Source organism: Alosa pseudoharengus, unplaced genomic scaffold, assembly GCF_046254945.1.
Source record: "Alosa pseudoharengus isolate Yale_2024_CS ecotype anadromous, Long Island Sound unplaced genomic scaffold, YU_APseudo_1.1 YU_APseudo_1.1_scf_13, whole genome shotgun sequence".
Lineage (NCBI taxonomy): Eukaryota > Metazoa > Chordata > Actinopteri > Clupeiformes > Clupeidae > Alosa > Alosa pseudoharengus.
Genome location: NW_027468598.1, coordinates 40,317,024 through 40,333,212, shown reverse-complemented (window position 1 = coordinate 40,333,212; position 16,189 = coordinate 40,317,024). Strand labels below are relative to the sequence as shown.

The following is a 16,189-nucleotide window of genomic DNA, read 5'->3' as shown; positions in this document are numbered from 1 at the left end:
AAATCATCAATTCAGCTCTTTGAACAAAGATTCCAGTGAACAAGAGAAATTTCACAAACAAAATATCAGACCATAAATATGACAAGCTGTTAGAGCCAATATTTAAAAAAAAAAAAAAAAAAAAGGATGTAAACATTATTTCATAGGAGAAATGGCAAACTTATGCATTGCACATGAGCCAGTCCATGTTCGTTAACTTCGGAACTCGACCATGGGGCTCAGGCTCTGAAATCTTACCAATTACGGGGCCGTCTACACCACGACGTTTTTTTTTTAACCGGTGAGTTTTTGTTATCGGTTACGCCGTGCGTGTACGTGATGCTGGCAGTTTAGGAGACTGTAACCGATAGTTTTTGTAACCGGCTTCTGAAGTGGGAATTTTATGTCACTCCACGAGTAGTAAATGGTATCTTCTTTGCCAGGCCACTGGAAGGCATTCTTGTTTCCATGTTGAACCAGAGACTTTATAATGAGGAGACACAGCACTCAAAAAATCCTCCATAGAAATGCATGGAGTTAGTTTGAAACGCCAATATGGCAGTTTTCTACACATATCCCACCCCTTCCGCGGCAAAACGTCGACATCATGATGACAATCATGTGGTGTGTTGTGATGTGAATACATTGAGCCAATCATGTGGTGTGATCTCGCCGCTGGAGCAAGGTTGGTGTCGTGAAGCCTTGCACATGCGCATTTCTGCCGAAATAGATGCCTGACAAGAGCCCAAAAAGCGTTGCAATATGGCCACCGAATGGAGGGATTTGCCTAAAAGGACTTTGGTTGAGCCATACAGTTCGCCTGTATTTCCTCCTATTCCTATTCAACACTTGGCACACATATCGCCTCTCATCATATTTTACTATGATGAACTTTCCCACTTCAAACAGTTTGGGGGCAGCCGTGGCCTACTGGTTAGCGCTTCAGACTTGTAACCGGAGGGTTGCCGGTTCGAACCCCGACCAGTAGGCACAGCTGAAGTGCCCTTGAGCAAGGCACCTAAACCCTCACTGCTCCCCGAGCGCCGCTGTTGTTGCAGGTAGCTCACTACGCCGGGATTAGTGTGTTTCACTAATTCACGGATTGGGATAAATGCAGAGACCAAATTTCCCTCACAGGATCAAAATGGTATATATATACTTATACTTATACACTTGGTCTTGGTCACTTTTTTGCTGTCAACTTGGGTTGACAAACCTTTTGGAGGGGACTTGGAATTGGGGAAAGAGAACCATTAGCAGGAGAAAGATGAACTGGACCAAAGGACATTTTCGGGTGATGGGGGAGTAGTATCCCAAATGGCTGCCAGATCCTTCTTCTTCTTCCTGTTATTTGCCTTTGTCTTATTCCATTCCCCACAAAGCTTTGCTCTCTTATGTTTTGGGAGGCTGGTTACATTTCATGGTTGAATTTCTCCTTTAGCTTTCTTTTCTTGATATCTGTTGATGGAACAGAGACAGCTGTTACATATTTTCTATCCAATTCACCTTTGGCTAAGCCACACCCTAGAATGTAGATTGACCAATCACAGCGCAGCCAACAACGAGCTCCCATAGAGGTCCGACACTTTTTCACATCGCTCCATTGACTTTAACGCAGGCGTCTCATATTTTCGGTCTCGGCAGGTATTTTGATCAAAAATATGGTTAAACGTTGTGCCTGGGGCATTTGTAATACAGATACGCGTTTCCCAGAAAGGTTGGAGGGGGGTGTCCGTTTTTTCCCCTTCCCAAAACCGAAGTCAAATCCTGACAAGTGTCGTCTTTGGATTAAACTGTGTGGACGTCCTCACAGTCAGCTAAACCCCTCGAGGATCAACAAGCACACTTTTGTGTGCTCTAAGGTAAATTTAGCTTTTAATCTTACTGTGAAGTTATATGATATACTAGTTAGACAATTTTATGCTGTGTTAGGTTATGATTTCGGTTCTCTAACCTAATTATTGAAGAATCAATGTGCTAGCAAGCAAGCAAGTTTAGGGATAGCTTAGCTATCACGTAAATCAGGATTGTTTTCTTTGACTAGCGGCTGGATGTTAGCAGCTAGCTAACTTCGTTATTAAAGTTACAAACACCTAACGTTAATGTTATAGATACGCTGTGGTAGTTTTTAAGGTGACTACCGCCACCGTGTTGCCACAGTCCAACAATATTTTACATCACTATTTCAGCATTTTGTTAATGGAGAACCAAGTCCCGAATCCCCAAATCCAGTCCCTGCTATTCCTGGTGGAGGAAGTGCAGTCAAAAGTCGAAGACTGCCAACTAAGAGGTAAGAGGTATATTTATATAATTCAATCACAGAAAAAATATTACAGCCACAACACAGTATCAGAATAATATCAAACACTTTAATCGATTTTACATATGTATTTATTTGTATGTATCTATCTATTTACAGAGGCATCTCCACAGTATCAGGCTCATCAGTGCAGGACACCACATCAGAGGAGTTGTCCATCGTCATTGAAACAGGTAGGCTACAGTTCATGTGACTGTTGTGGACTGTCATTGCACATTGTAGGGAGAAAGTGCTCAAAAAAGTACCAGTCAAGTTTATCTTTTATTTTCCTCCACATCTCGGGATCAAAACAAATTCGCTCCAGGTGATAGTCACTTTCACATGACACAAAAAGGTCACACCATGGCATCCCAGTTATCCCCAATTGTCCCATGATTTGGAAGTAATATTCGTGTGTACGATTGAGTCTGTAGGTGTCATCGCTACCCTTTTTAAGGTACTGGCAATCGGTGTAGCTGATTTTCATTGGACATTTAATTTCGAGTAGTCCATAGGTCTCACTCTCATCACTCTGAACCCTTCTGTCAGGGGATGTACCCAAATAGGGGGCGTTAGGGTTGATGACAAACCCACACACTTGCACATCATTACCAGTGATGACCGCATACTGGGCTGCAGCGGCTGGCTCAAGCTCCAGGCCTCTCTTCATGGCTTTTGTCATGATGCTCTTCTTCCTCTGCATGATGATGGCAAGTTGTTCAAAGTCAGCTCTTCTAGAGAATATTCTTTTGAAGGACGATGAGGTTAGGCGGATAGAGCGGACATGATGCCAGATGTTGTTGCTACTCTGCTGTCTGGTGTTTTTCTCAAGTGCCTCTGCCTCAGCCTTTGAGACTACTATGGTACTGAACCTTTCCATCTGCACTTCATTAAGGACAGTACAGAAAGAGCCTGGCTGTGGTGGCAAAGGGAATGCTGGGAAGTCACTGGAGTTTGATTGGGAGGATGCTTGTGAAGTGTTGTCCAATAGTGGGAGCTGTATGCATTGAAGGGGGAAAAAAACATTTATTATTTACATTATGTTTCTTGTTTTTTTTATTTTTTTTTACTAGGCCTCATTTTATTAATGTCATTGTTGTGTTTTTACACAGAAAACCAGATTCACACAGCAGACCAGATTCCCACAGACCACATTCACACAGAGGATCGATCCACACCAGGATCGCACAGAGGACCAAGAAGAAATAAATCAATTAAAGAGGCAACTTGCCGATAAAGAAAAAGAAAATGCCTTGCTGAGGGAAGAGATTCAAACTCACTCATCTCACTCACTCACCCACACCACACCCACTCAAGTTCATTACCAACTCACACCGGAGACTATATCTAACTGCAATGTGCCTGAGTACTTTAAGTACAGCACAGGTTTTAGTTATGATGAGTTCAACAAGCTGTGTGCTTTTTTTAGGATACCCAGTACTGCAACAGATACACAAACACTTAGCCCTGTGACATACCACAGAGTAGATCAGCAAATCAACCTCATGCCTTTAAGACAACAGTTCCTACTTGTGCTTATGAAGCTGAGGCAAAACTTTGATCTGAAAGAGCTGGCCTTCAAATTTCAAATTCCAGAACGAACTGTTAGCACTTTATTCAATTCATGGATTGATTTCATGTATGGTAGGCTAGGCAACATGTCTATTTGGCCACACAGGGACACAATAACACAAAACATGCCTGACACCTACAGAGCAGAGTTCCCAACAACATTTGCTATTCTTGATGGTACAGAGATTAAGACAGAAAAACCAACATCACTGTTACTTCAAAGTCAGACTTACTCAAACTACAAATCTGCCAACACACTTAAATGTCTTATTGCCTGTGATCCTCGTGGTGCCATTATCTTTGTATCCACACTTTACACAGGATCAATCTCAGACCAAGAGCTATTTAGACAATGTGGGATCAAAGATTTACTGAAAGGTCTGCTTCAGTGTGGCTATCTTAAGGCAGGTGATGGGCTCATGGTGGATAAGGGTTTTCTTATTGAGAAGGATGTAAAGGAGCTTGGGCTTAATTTGAACATTCCCCCCTTTGCCAAATCAAATAGTCAGATGCCAGCTACAGACGTTGAGATGACAAAGAAAATAGCCAAACACCGAGTACATGTAGAAAGAGCCATAGCCAAAGTGAAGAAATTTAAAATGGTTTCTGGACGGATCCCTAATGTCAGACTTGGAAACATAAATCAGATATGGTTTGTGGTCTGTATGCTGTCCAATTTCCAGCCGAACATTATAAAAGCATAGGATACAGCACAATGATCTGTCTACACACAGTTAAGCTCCTGAATTTGAATGTTTTTTTTTAACATGATAAATCAATTATTGTGTTGTTATTGAAAATTAAATCAAATGTATGTTGGCTATGTGACTGTAATAAAATGTCTTCCTGCAAATGATAAGAAATTAGTCATTATCTTTAACAGTTTTACATAATCTGCTTTACCTGGTAGCTCAAGCCACTTCCAAGAGGGTACTTCTCCTGACCTATCACTACATCTATCGGGGGTTTGCTTGCTATGTAGCTCATAGGTGTCCCTGTCAGCTGTCTCAATAACAACAAATCCTGATCTGTTACCTCAGAGATGGCCCTGTGAGATGGAAAAGTCACACATTTCTACGTATGTCAAGTAATCTGAAATGCAAAATACATTTCTGCGTATGTCATGTGCTCTCAAACACATAGGCTACATACAATTAAGTTGCTTATGGTGGAGGGACACAATGGGATAGCCAGCCTACATGGTGTTAAAAATAAACATAGCTGTGACTCACCTGTCATTGCGGTATTGGCAGAAGATGGGTCTCCGTTTTCGCTCTGTCTTGGCCCTGGCCACAACGACTGCTGTCACAGGCTGTGGTGCTACTTTAGCACCTCTTGGCTTATGCCATTGTTGGGGTAAGCTTGTGGAGGACTGAACTGGCACAGCGTTTATGTGTTGTGCCTTGCAGAGATCCAGGGTATGGATAAGCCCAATGATGTGCGCGCAAAACCCTGTGGAGCTAACCATAACATCACCTTAAGTTACAGTTTAAGTTGAATAGTCTACCGGTTGTTGATACGCTAGCACACGCTGAATAAATACAACGTATACGTGCGTACCGTTAGTCCGTTTGCTTCGTAATAACGATTTTAGAAGTGAATAGAGACGTACCCAGCTTTGCATGAACAGTGTTGCTCCTTGATATTGTCAGTCCCAGCCTCCGTCTCGATTAGTAGGATATGCGGTGGTTCATTTTTTGACTGTGACCGGTATGCTTTTGCCTCTATTTGGATGCCTTGTTCTTTGCGTTTCACTTGTATGTCCTGAATATAGCCTTCGAACGCATATTGCAGACCTTTTTGTCTACTCCTATCGGACACTTTATTTGCTGCTTTATAAAACTTTGACAAAAGTTCAGCAGGAAGAGCTGTCACAGCATAAGCCATGTTGTTGATAGTCTTACGATAACCAGTCAGAAAACTAGAGCCCAGAAGTTGTCGGACGTAGCAACAGTAACTAAGGGGGGCGGGGCTTAGCCAAAGGTGAATTTTATGAATGTTTCACCAACTCAATTTCCCTATTATAAACTTATTTTAAACTATTTTTTTTTACTATTATTTGCTCATGCCTAAAAACTGACAAAAATCACTTTAAAAACAATTATCAGTGACTGTTGACATAAACATACAACAAACAAATGAACAGATACATATTTATGTTTAATATATGTATAATATAAGTATATTATGTATAACGAAGACTGATATATATTTATGTGTAATATAAGTATCATATAGGTATATTATATATAATATTTACAATATTTGTTTAATATGTATATAGAGACAGAGATATATTTATATTTAGGTATAATATTGCAAACAAAACAGACAAAAATCTAGCTAGACATCTGACATAATTATGTCACACTACAGGACGGGCTGTCACACCACAGGACTTTTCCACCTTTACAACCATTTTGAGTCATTAGTATACAAGACTGACCTTGGGCATTACAGTAACTGAATAAATTCATTGTTTTAAACCTGAATATGATTCTTTTTAAAAAATATTTTTCTTTTTTCTCGAACTAGATCAGTCACACCACAGGACTATCAAAAATGGACACGTTCATGGTCTGACAGGAATGATGCAATTTATCAAATTAATAAGAGATTAACACTCACCTTTTAAACTTCCTAGCACATCCAAACATCTGAGGGACTTCCTGGTTGGTGGCTTGACTAAAGGACCCCTATGGCTGTCCATGTAACTGGCAGTACAAAAATCTAATATCCTATGTCACACTGCAGGACAGCATTTGTGTTTCAAAACTAAATTAACTGTAAATATTATTTTAGTACTTTTTAGCATTTTGAAAACGTAAGTTAATTAAGTAGATAACTACAAAATAATGCCAAGGCATTTATTAGCTGCTCCGACCATATCTGCTTTATTTTACTAATATTTACATTTGATGAGTCATCAATGTTACAGTCACACCGCAGGACATTTTGCTATTCACCTTGAAATATGAAAAACACCAAATACATGTTACGTCCCAAAATCATCATATTGAAATAAAATGATGTTCTATGCCCCACTGGCATGTGTTGTTTTAGTTGAGAAATGCAGTTTAGTAAACATTTACACTTAATTACAGAAAAAACAGGCGTCACGTCATCTGCCCAACTGTTATGTGTATAATTCTTCTAATAAACTTTGTACATTTTTGAAACATGGAACATTGTCTGGGTGTGGGTGTATTACTCCACAGGCCTGCCTGTGTAACTTCCTCTCTATACTATCTCTATAGAGTAGAGCTAAAGCCTGTGTATCTTCCTCTCTATACTATCTCTATAGAGTAGAGCTAAAGCCTACCCCACCACTCCAGCGAAGAGGTGGACTTCAGCAGGACAGGTCACATATGTTGATAAGCCTACTGTCAACCCCTACACTCTACTCTAGAATAATACACCCACACCCAGTCAATGTTCCATGTTTCAAAAATGTACAGAGTTTATTAGAAGAATTATACACATAACAGAATTGCCAGTTATGTGCCAGAATTGTCAGTGTGTCAGTACAGCTCAGTACATTCATAGACTCCAATAAAACAGCGCCCTCTAGAGTCACACAATTCGACAGGTCACAGAATTTGGTGCAACACCGGCGTTGAAAAAATATATATATATTCGCTTGTTTACCTACACTTCTTTACCTTTTCCCGTGTTAGTAATCGTTATTTTCACAGGATTATAAACTGAGACACGTCTACACACATTGGAACATTCTTCATTGAAACCAGAAACCACCTCTTACGATGCTTAATTAAGTCTGTATGCTCATATTTACTACCTCTTTCGACCGCCGTCTCGCGAATTATTCTGTTATTCTTGCTGTATATATATTGTACGAAAACGTAGTTTACTATCAAAGTTAAATGGTTGCTGGCATACGTCAGCGGCGTTAGTTTTAGCCAGGTTTTAGCACATAATTGAAGTATTGTTTACATGTATTGAATGGAAGTCAACGGGAGCCGTAAATCGGTAAATAGCGGTGACCACAAAAATTGTTTGCCGGATAGCGTAACGGCGGTCCTCTTTCGTGGTCGCTAACGTGTTCGAGGACAAGATCACTACGATACAGTATGTTTTCATCTTTACTCTAATTACAACGATGTATTAGTTTTGGGCCAGCTGTTCATCTGAAGTAGGCCTAATGTTAAAGCTATTCAGTCGTGGGGGTGTATTCGGCACCGTGCACAACGTGTTTCAAATGTGTCGGTGTTTCACCAAGCCTTGCTTTACCAATCTCTAGCTCCGACTGAATGAATAAATTACGTTTATATACACACACCTGAACGCGTTGTCTTCCTTCAACTACTCACATTCCGTGTTGGTCCTGAAAGATAACCCGTTCATCCACCTACCACCGTCACCTGTTTCCACAACTTCAAGCTGTCTTCGAGTCATAGAATATTTTGGTGTGTGTGCTTTGGGTGTTGTAGTTTTTATGGATGTCTAAGACTTGTTTCTGTTGGATAAAAAAACTACATATGCCAGAACGCTCTGGCGGATAGTCCACTTCCGCAGGAGGGAGATTTCAGATTTGCACATTCACATGAACCTCATGAGGAAATCGAAACGAAGTTGAACTTAAAGTTCGAGACGTGACATTTAATCAAGGTAATTTATACATGTATGAAGAGTGACACGAGTGGTGGTTTTAACGTCTAAGAACTTACAATCAGACGGGTGTAGTGACAATAAATGATTGTGTTCGTTTGATTTTGGTGACGTGCTGGACTTGCACCCAGAATAGCCTCACGTTGTCCTGTCTCCACCCGATTCTGCAGGTCTGCGGACACAGTAGCGCTTTGACTGACATCGGAAACAAACAGTCCACTTAAGATGACCTCTGCAAACCCCGCGTGAGTTGAGCACACAACCTAACTGTCTTGTATTGTATAATACTAAGTTATAACAAATGGACCAGAGACCAAGATGTGCTGTTGACTCTTTACTGAGGCATTATTCAAATCTGAACACCCGCGCATGCGCGCTCATTACATATCAAAACCTGCTCACTACATCTCCCCCTTTTAACTAATACTTTCAGGATCTTTATAGAAAACTCAAATCATATGTTAATAAATCCTAATACTGATTTTACCATCAAGGCAGGGGAACAGATGACCTGTTAAACATCTCTGTAAACATGAGCATATGTAAACTGGTTAAATCAACTTCCATTTCACATTGCATATCTTATCACATCTCTTTTTTTTTTTTTTTTTTTTTTTTTTTTCATGAACTCATAAAAACAAGTACATAACCTAACTGAGAGGTAGGGTAGACTGCCTGATCCTCTCTGTTGTGGTATGGAGGTTATTATGCTCCGTATATACTCACAACACTAAACTATAAGTTCAGTCTTTGAACAGGCTTGACTTCCCTGCCAACCCTGGTGTGTTGTCCAGAGTCTGGCTGGCCTCTAGACGGTGTAGGCACCACTCTCAGATGAGAACGGTTTCTTCTGAGACTGCCTGTGGATGTTTGAATCACATATGAGCGTGGCGTCCCTGCTGAGCCAGAGACGACTCCTGTGTGTGGTGTGTTCCGTATCCAAACTTTCTGACCTGGCCTGAGAGATGGTGTTTCCCGTGCTCTGTGTCGTCTATTGTATCCCTCAGCCTGTTGTCTTTTAAGCTCCTGGTCTTTCAACTCAAATGCTCTTAAATCCGGCCAGGCTGGTTTGAGGGTGTTTGGACTCACCGGAAGGGGTGTTTGAATGTTGCGCCCCATCAGGAGCTGCGCTGGTGATACTCCCTGGGCTAAAGGAGTTGCTCTGTATGCCATAAGCGCTTTGTGAGGGTCCTCACTCTTCTGCAACAAGGCTTTGACAGTTTTTACTGCCCGTTCCGCTTCTCCATTGCTTTGCGGGTAACGGGGGCTACTGGTTATGTGCTGAAAGTTGTAATCCTTAGCAAAATCTGTGAACTCTGTGGCAGCAAACTGTGGTCCGTTGTCTGTGATGAGTGTATCCGGCACACCGTGGCGGCTAAAGATGGCTTTTATTTTCTCAATCACAGCTGTTGCTGAAGTGCGTGTAAGATTGGCAACTTCAATGTAACGTGAATAGTAATCAATGACTACTAAATACTGACCCTTCTTCCATTCAAATAAGTCAGCTGCTAGCCGTGCCCAAGGGCGTGAGGGCAAGGGTGTGGTCATCAGAGGTTCTGTGGCATTTTGACTCTCTTTAGCACAAATTTCACACTGACGTACCTTCTCTTTAATCTGTGTAGTCAGCCCTGGCCACCACACTGCTTCGTGGGCCCTGGCCATGCATTTCACCATGCCTTGGTGGCCCTGGTGAAGTTTGTCCAAGATGTCCTTTTGCATGCTTAATGGAATCAGTATTCTATTTCCCTTCATCAACAGGCCATCCACCATCAGCAGGTCATTTCTGTATTGCCAGAAAGGCTTCAACTGTGGTGCAGAACTGTTTTTTTCCCACCCTGTGTGGATCAGGGAGGACAGCTGCTTACACACTGGATCTTCTTCCTGTGCTCTCCTTATTTGTAGCAATTTCTCAGGTGAGGCCGGGAGCTGCTGAATAACCTCCTGGATATGAGCACTCACGTCGTTCTGAAGCACAAGGTCTTCCTCCGTTGCCGTAGACTGGAGTGGAGCTCTTGATAAAGCATCGGCTGCTACAAGATTTTTTCCTGGTACATGTATGATTGTGTAGGAAAAACGCATAAGTCGTAATCTGAATCGCATGATACGAGGTGGGACGTCATCAAGCGGCCTTGAGCTGAGGAGACTGATTAATGGTTTGTGGTCTGTTCGCATCACGAAGTGCAGACCCAGGAGGTAAGTCTGAAATCTTTCGCAGGCCCAAGTGACTGCAAGGGCCTCCTTTTCAATTTGGGCATATCTGCGCTCTGTCTCAGTCAAGCTGCGAGATATGAAAGCCACTGACCTCCAATCTCCAGAGTCTTGAAGCTGAGACAAGACCCCTCCTAACCCGTAAGACGATGCATCTGCTGACACTCTCGTCGGTTTTTCTGGGCTGTACTGGGCAAGGACAGCAGATGAGCTGAGCTCGTCTTTCACTTTATCAAACGCACTCTGCTGCGCTGCTCCCCACATCCACATGTTTTCCGCTTTCAGGAGTTCTCGGATAGGCCCTGTGAGCTCTGCAATGTTGGGTGAGAATTTTCCCACATAGTTGACCATTCCCATGAAGCGTTTTACGTCGGACACGTCTTTCGGTGGTGGCATCTCTCTAATCGCTCTAATCTTCTCGGGATCTGCCTGTATGCCTTCTCGACTGACAACATGTCCGAGAAATTTAACCTGCTTCACAGCGAACTGACATTTGTCATTTAGAGTAAGGCCATGCTGCTGCAGTCTCTGCAACACCTTATGCACCCTCTCATCATGTTCTTTGGGCGTGGCACCGAATATCAGGATGTCATCTGCATGACACAAAGTTCCCTCTAGGCCGTCCAGCATCTGCGTCAATCGCTTCTGAAAGTGCTCAGGGGCCGATGATATTCCAAAAGGGAGACGATTAAAGCAATAACAACCAAAGGGCGTGATGAAGGTGGTGAGTGGGGCTGAAGCTCTGTGCAAAGGCACCTGCCAAAAACCAGCAGTGGCGTCCAGTTTGGAAAAAATTCTAGCTCCGGTTAGTTTAGCTAGTGTCTCATCAACTGCTGGAAGAATATGTCGCTCCCTGCACACATTTTCATTCAGGCGGGTTAGGTCAGCACATATTCTAATTTTTCCATTAGGTTTTGGTACTACCACCATTCCTGAGCACCACTCTGTAGCTTCCTCTATGGAAGAAATAACACCCATTTCCTCCATCCTTTTTAACTCTTCTTGGACTTTTCCCCTTAAGGGCAATGGCACGCGACGTGGCACCGCGAGGGCAAAGGGAGAGGCATTGTCCTTTAGTTTAATTTTGTATTCTCCCTCTAGCTTACCTAAGCCAGTGAAAACTCTGGGATATTGTTCCTTGTAGCTTGTTTCTGCTGTCGTGATAGCCTGTACTGGACTGAGCAGGCAGAGGTCTTGTATTGCTGGTAATCTCAGCAGAGGAGTCACTAAACCTGGCACAACATATACATGCTGCTTCGCTACAGTTCCATTATGGCTAATTTCTGCAGTAAAACGTCCATTTACCTCTATGGGAACGTTACTTGGTCCACACAGTCTTTTGGTTGTCGGTAACAGCTCACCATGTAGCTTTTGTGAGTAAAAATGTGACGGGATAGCCGTCACTACGGCACCCGTGTCTAACTTGAACATCATCTGCTGGCCATTCAATGCAACCGACTTCTGCCAAAATGTGTTGGATTTTGTACAATTCACTGTGCCCAGGAACAATGACTCTATGCTTCCATCCAAGTCACTTTCTTTAATTTCCTCCATTCTCATTTTAGTTTTACATACAGTGGCGAAATGCCCTCTCTTCTTACATTTATTGCACTCAGCAGTGCGCGCGGGACATGCATTGAATGAATTTTCATGTGTCCTTCCACATCTGCCACATTTATCATTTGCATTATGTTGTACTGTCTTTGGTTTAAAAGTACTTTTCCCATGTGGAGAGAATTTCTGTTTGAACTGGAATTTAACTGCATCCATGTTTGCCTCAGTGCCATCAATGCTACTTCTTAATACAGGCTGTTGCTTTTTAATTTCTTCACTTTGTCTTATTTTCGTCATAGCCTTCACAAGAGTTAACTCTGAATCTAGCTGTAATTTCTCTGAAAGGGCATGGTCTTTTATACCTACGACAAGGCGGTCTCTGATCATCTCATCTTTGAGAATTCCATACTGGCAATGCTCAGCCAATTTATGCACAGCCGTGATAAACGCTTCAGCCGTCTCACCAGGCTCCTGGCGACGTTTGTTGAATTTAGCTCTCTCGTAGATCACGTTATGCTTGCAAATGAAATGTTTATCGAACGCTTCCTTTACTTTGGCATATTTTTTCTTGTCGTCTTCTGGTAGTGCTAACGTGTTCAGAACATCATCTGCCATGTCTCCCATAGTGTATACTAGCGAGTTAACTTGATACTCTTCACCCTTTGTACTAAGTCCCGCCGCTATGCGGAATCTTTCAAAACGTCGGATCCAATTTGGCCAACCACCGAAGTCTCCGAAGTCAAATGCTTCTGGTGGACTAATTGAAAATAGAGAATCCATTCTGTTTTACCTTCCGAAGGCTCTTCTCTGTATCCTTGACTGACGTTGTATCAACGTAGCAGCTAGCTTCACGTTAGCTCTAGTAGTTCACTTGGCGAATTCAAAAGTTCTCTTCACTAAACTGCAACGAACATTCCGGTCACTTGCGTCGGGTAGTTGCATTAATATCAGAGGCGAGGACGAAGACTTCTGACACCATGTCTTGTATTGTATAATACTAAGTTATAACAAATGGACCAGAGACCAAGATGTGCTGTTGACTCTTTACTGAGGCATTATTCAAATCTGAACACCCGCGCATGCGCGCTCATTACATATCAAAACCTGCTCACTACACTAACCAGTCCGCCTGTAGCTGTAGCCTCTAGTGTGTGTGTGTGTGTGTGTGTGTGTGTGTCTGTCTGTCTGTCTGTCTGTCTGTCTGTCTGTCTGTCTGTCTGTCTGTCTGTGTCTGTCTGTGTGTGTGTGTGTCTGTGTGTGTGTGTGTGTGTGTGTGTGTGCGTGCGTGTTTGTGTGTGCGTCCACTCGCCAGATCATTGAGACAGATTTTTGTAAACCTGCGAGATCATTGCATCTGATGTGTGTGTGATGATAACGGACAACTGTAAGATCTTGCATATTGTGTGTGTGTGTGTAGGGAGGATGAAGACACTTTTAAGATCCTGCTTGCGACTGACATCCATCTGGGCTACCTGGAGAAAGATGCCATCAGAGGAGAGGACACTTTCAACACCTTCAACGAGATCATGAGCTACGCCAAACAACACCAGGTACACACACACACACACACACACACACACAACGAGATCATGAGCTACGCCAAACAACACCAGGTACACACACACACACACACACAACGAGATCATGAGCTACGCCAAACAACACCAGGTACACACACACACACACACACACAACGAGATCATGAGCTACGCCAAACAACACCAAGTACACACACACACACACACACACACACACACAACGAGATCATGAGCTACGCCAAACAACACCAGGTATACACACACACACACACACACACACACACACACACACACACACACACACACAACAAGATCATGAGCTACGCCAAACAACACCAGGTACACACACACACACACACAACGAGATCATGAGCTACGCCAAACAACACCAGGTACACACACACACACACACACACACACACACACAACGAGATCATGAGCTACGCCAAACAAAACCAAGTACACACACACACACACACACACACACACACACACACACACACAACGAGATCATGAGCTTTTACATTACATTACATTACATTTGGCTGACGCATTTTTAGCCAAAGCGACTAACAACATGGTAAACAGTTTAAGTTTTAGAGCAATTCTCAACAATATTAGGACAATTTAAAAAACATTAGAGTACAGTAAGAATAAGTGCATCAGTGAGTGCTGTTTTTAACAGTTACGTGTCAGTTTAAGACGGCTGGTGAGTGCTAGGATCAGCAAGACTTGTTGTAAGTGTTGCTATGAGAGGAGATGTTCTCTAAAGAGCTGGGTCTTCAGGAGTTTTTTGAAAATGGAGAGGGATGTCCCTGCCCTTGTAGGAACTGGCAGTGTGTTCCACCAGCGAGGAACAACAGATGAGAAAAGTTTGGATTGGCCTGAGAGTACCGGAGGTAGAGCTAGACGTCGTTCGTCTGAGGAGCACAGCGGTCTGGAGGTAGCGTATGTCTGTATGAAGGCATTCAAGTAGGTGGGAGCAGAACCGGAGACTACTTTGTAGGCAAGCGTTAGAGCCTTGAATTTGATGCGGGCCGCCATAGGTAGCCAATGTAGCTGGATGAGTAGCGGGGTAACATGTGCCCTCTTGGGTTGGTTGTAGACCAGGCGCGCCGCCGCGTTCTGGATCATCTGAAGTGGTTTCACTGCGCAGGCTGGGAGACCTGTCAGGAGGGCGTTGCAGTAGTCGAGTCGTGAGATGACTATTGCCTGAACCAGAAGTTGGGTGGCATCTTGAGATAAGTAAGTCCTGATTTTCCGTATATTGTAGAGTGCGAAACGGCATGACCGGGCGACTGAGGCAACATGATCTGAGAAGTTTAGTTGGTTGTCGAGAACAACTCCTAGATTTCTTGCAGTCCTGGTAGGTGAAACAGACAGGGAGTCAAATTTGATGTTGATGTCGTGGTGCATGGTAGGTTTAGCTGGGAGGACCAGCAGTTCAGTCTTTGAGAGGTTCAGCTGGAGGTGGTGTGCCTTCATCCATGTAGCTATGTCTGAGAGGCAATCCGAGATCCGTGCTGAAACCAAGGGGTCATCAGGTGGAAAGGACAGATAGAGCTGTGTGTCGTCTGCATAGCAGTGGTATGAGAAGCCATGCGAACGGATAATCTGTCCCAAGGAGGTGGTGTAGATAGCAAAGAGAAGGGGGCCCAGTACTGAGCCCTGGGGGACCCCTGTGGTGAGATGCAGATAGCTGACCAAGCCATGATACGTTAAACGAGCGTCCTGTGAGGTAGGATTCAAACCAGGAGAGAGCAGAACCGGAGATTCCCATGTTAGCGAGTATAGAGAGAAGGATGCGGTGATTAACCGTGTCAAAGGCAGCCGATAAGTCAAGCAGAATGAGTACTGATGACCGAGCGGTCGCCCTGGCTTCTTTTAAGGCTTCTGTTACAGACAGCAGAGCCGTTTCGGTAGAGTGGCCGCTTTTGAACCCAGACTGATTTGGATCCAGAAGGTTGTTCTGTGAAAGGAAGTCAGAGACCTGTTTGGAGACTGCTCGTTCAATGCCTTTGGATAGGAAAGGCAGGAGTGAGACAGGGCGGTAGTTCTCGACTTGAGCAGGGTTGAGAGAAGCTTTCTTAAGTAACGGTGTTACCCGGGCCATTTTGAACACTGTTGGAAATGTGCCGGAGGTTAGCGAGGCATTGATCACATGTGTGATAGCTGGTGCGATGGTCGGGCTGATGGACTGAAGTAGGCTCGTAGGTATAGGGTCCAGCGAGCATGTGGTAGGACGGCTGCATGTCAGGAGTCTAGATACTTCATTCTCGGAGAGAGGCGTGAATGCTGAAAAAGATTATCTAGCAGTCCCTAGAGGTTGTAGGAGTGCGGTATCTGAGTCCGATGCGTTGAGTGGGCATGTAGAGAATTGACTGCTGATTGCCGCCACTTTGTTTGTAAA

The 16,189-nt window shown here is 43.4% G+C and overlaps 2 protein-coding genes and 2 long non-coding RNA genes across 5 annotated transcripts in view; 2 read left to right on the top strand and 2 right to left on the bottom strand.

The window, feature by feature from the left end:
• ankrd49 (ankyrin repeat domain 49) overlaps positions 1–8,255 on the bottom strand; it is a 31,821-nt gene extending 23,566 nt beyond the window's left edge. The window contains exon 1 of one of the 2 annotated variants that reach the window (XM_076283049.1): positions 8,151–8,255. The gene's annotated coding sequence lies outside the window, so the exon portion shown is untranslated. The remainder of the gene's footprint in view (positions 1–8,150) is intronic. The other variant, XM_076283050.1, reaches the window with a different exon arrangement.
• LOC143121310 (uncharacterized) lies at positions 1,516–2,472 on the top strand. The gene is made up of 3 exons (XR_012986474.1): positions 1,516–1,841; positions 2,169–2,269; positions 2,399–2,472. It is a non-coding gene; the product is annotated as an uncharacterized LOC143121310 (long non-coding RNA).
• LOC143121309 (uncharacterized) lies at positions 3,187–5,802 on the bottom strand. The gene is made up of 3 exons (XR_012986473.1): positions 5,463–5,802; positions 5,083–5,310; positions 3,187–3,275 (listed from the first exon to the last, which is right to left on the bottom strand). It is a non-coding gene; the product is annotated as an uncharacterized LOC143121309 (long non-coding RNA).
• Positions 8,256–8,360: 105 nt separating the features above from the next.
• Positions 8,361–16,189, top strand: part of mre11a (MRE11 homolog A, double strand break repair nuclease) — a 57,152-nt gene continuing 49,323 nt past the window's right edge. The window contains exons 1-3 of the mRNA XM_076283043.1: positions 8,361–8,479; positions 8,650–8,724; positions 13,659–13,791. Of these exons, the coding sequence (XP_076139158.1) occupies positions 8,705–8,724; positions 13,659–13,791 (153 nt within the window). The 5' untranslated portion in view covers positions 8,361–8,479; positions 8,650–8,704. The remainder of the gene's footprint in view (positions 8,480–8,649; positions 8,725–13,658; positions 13,792–16,189) is intronic.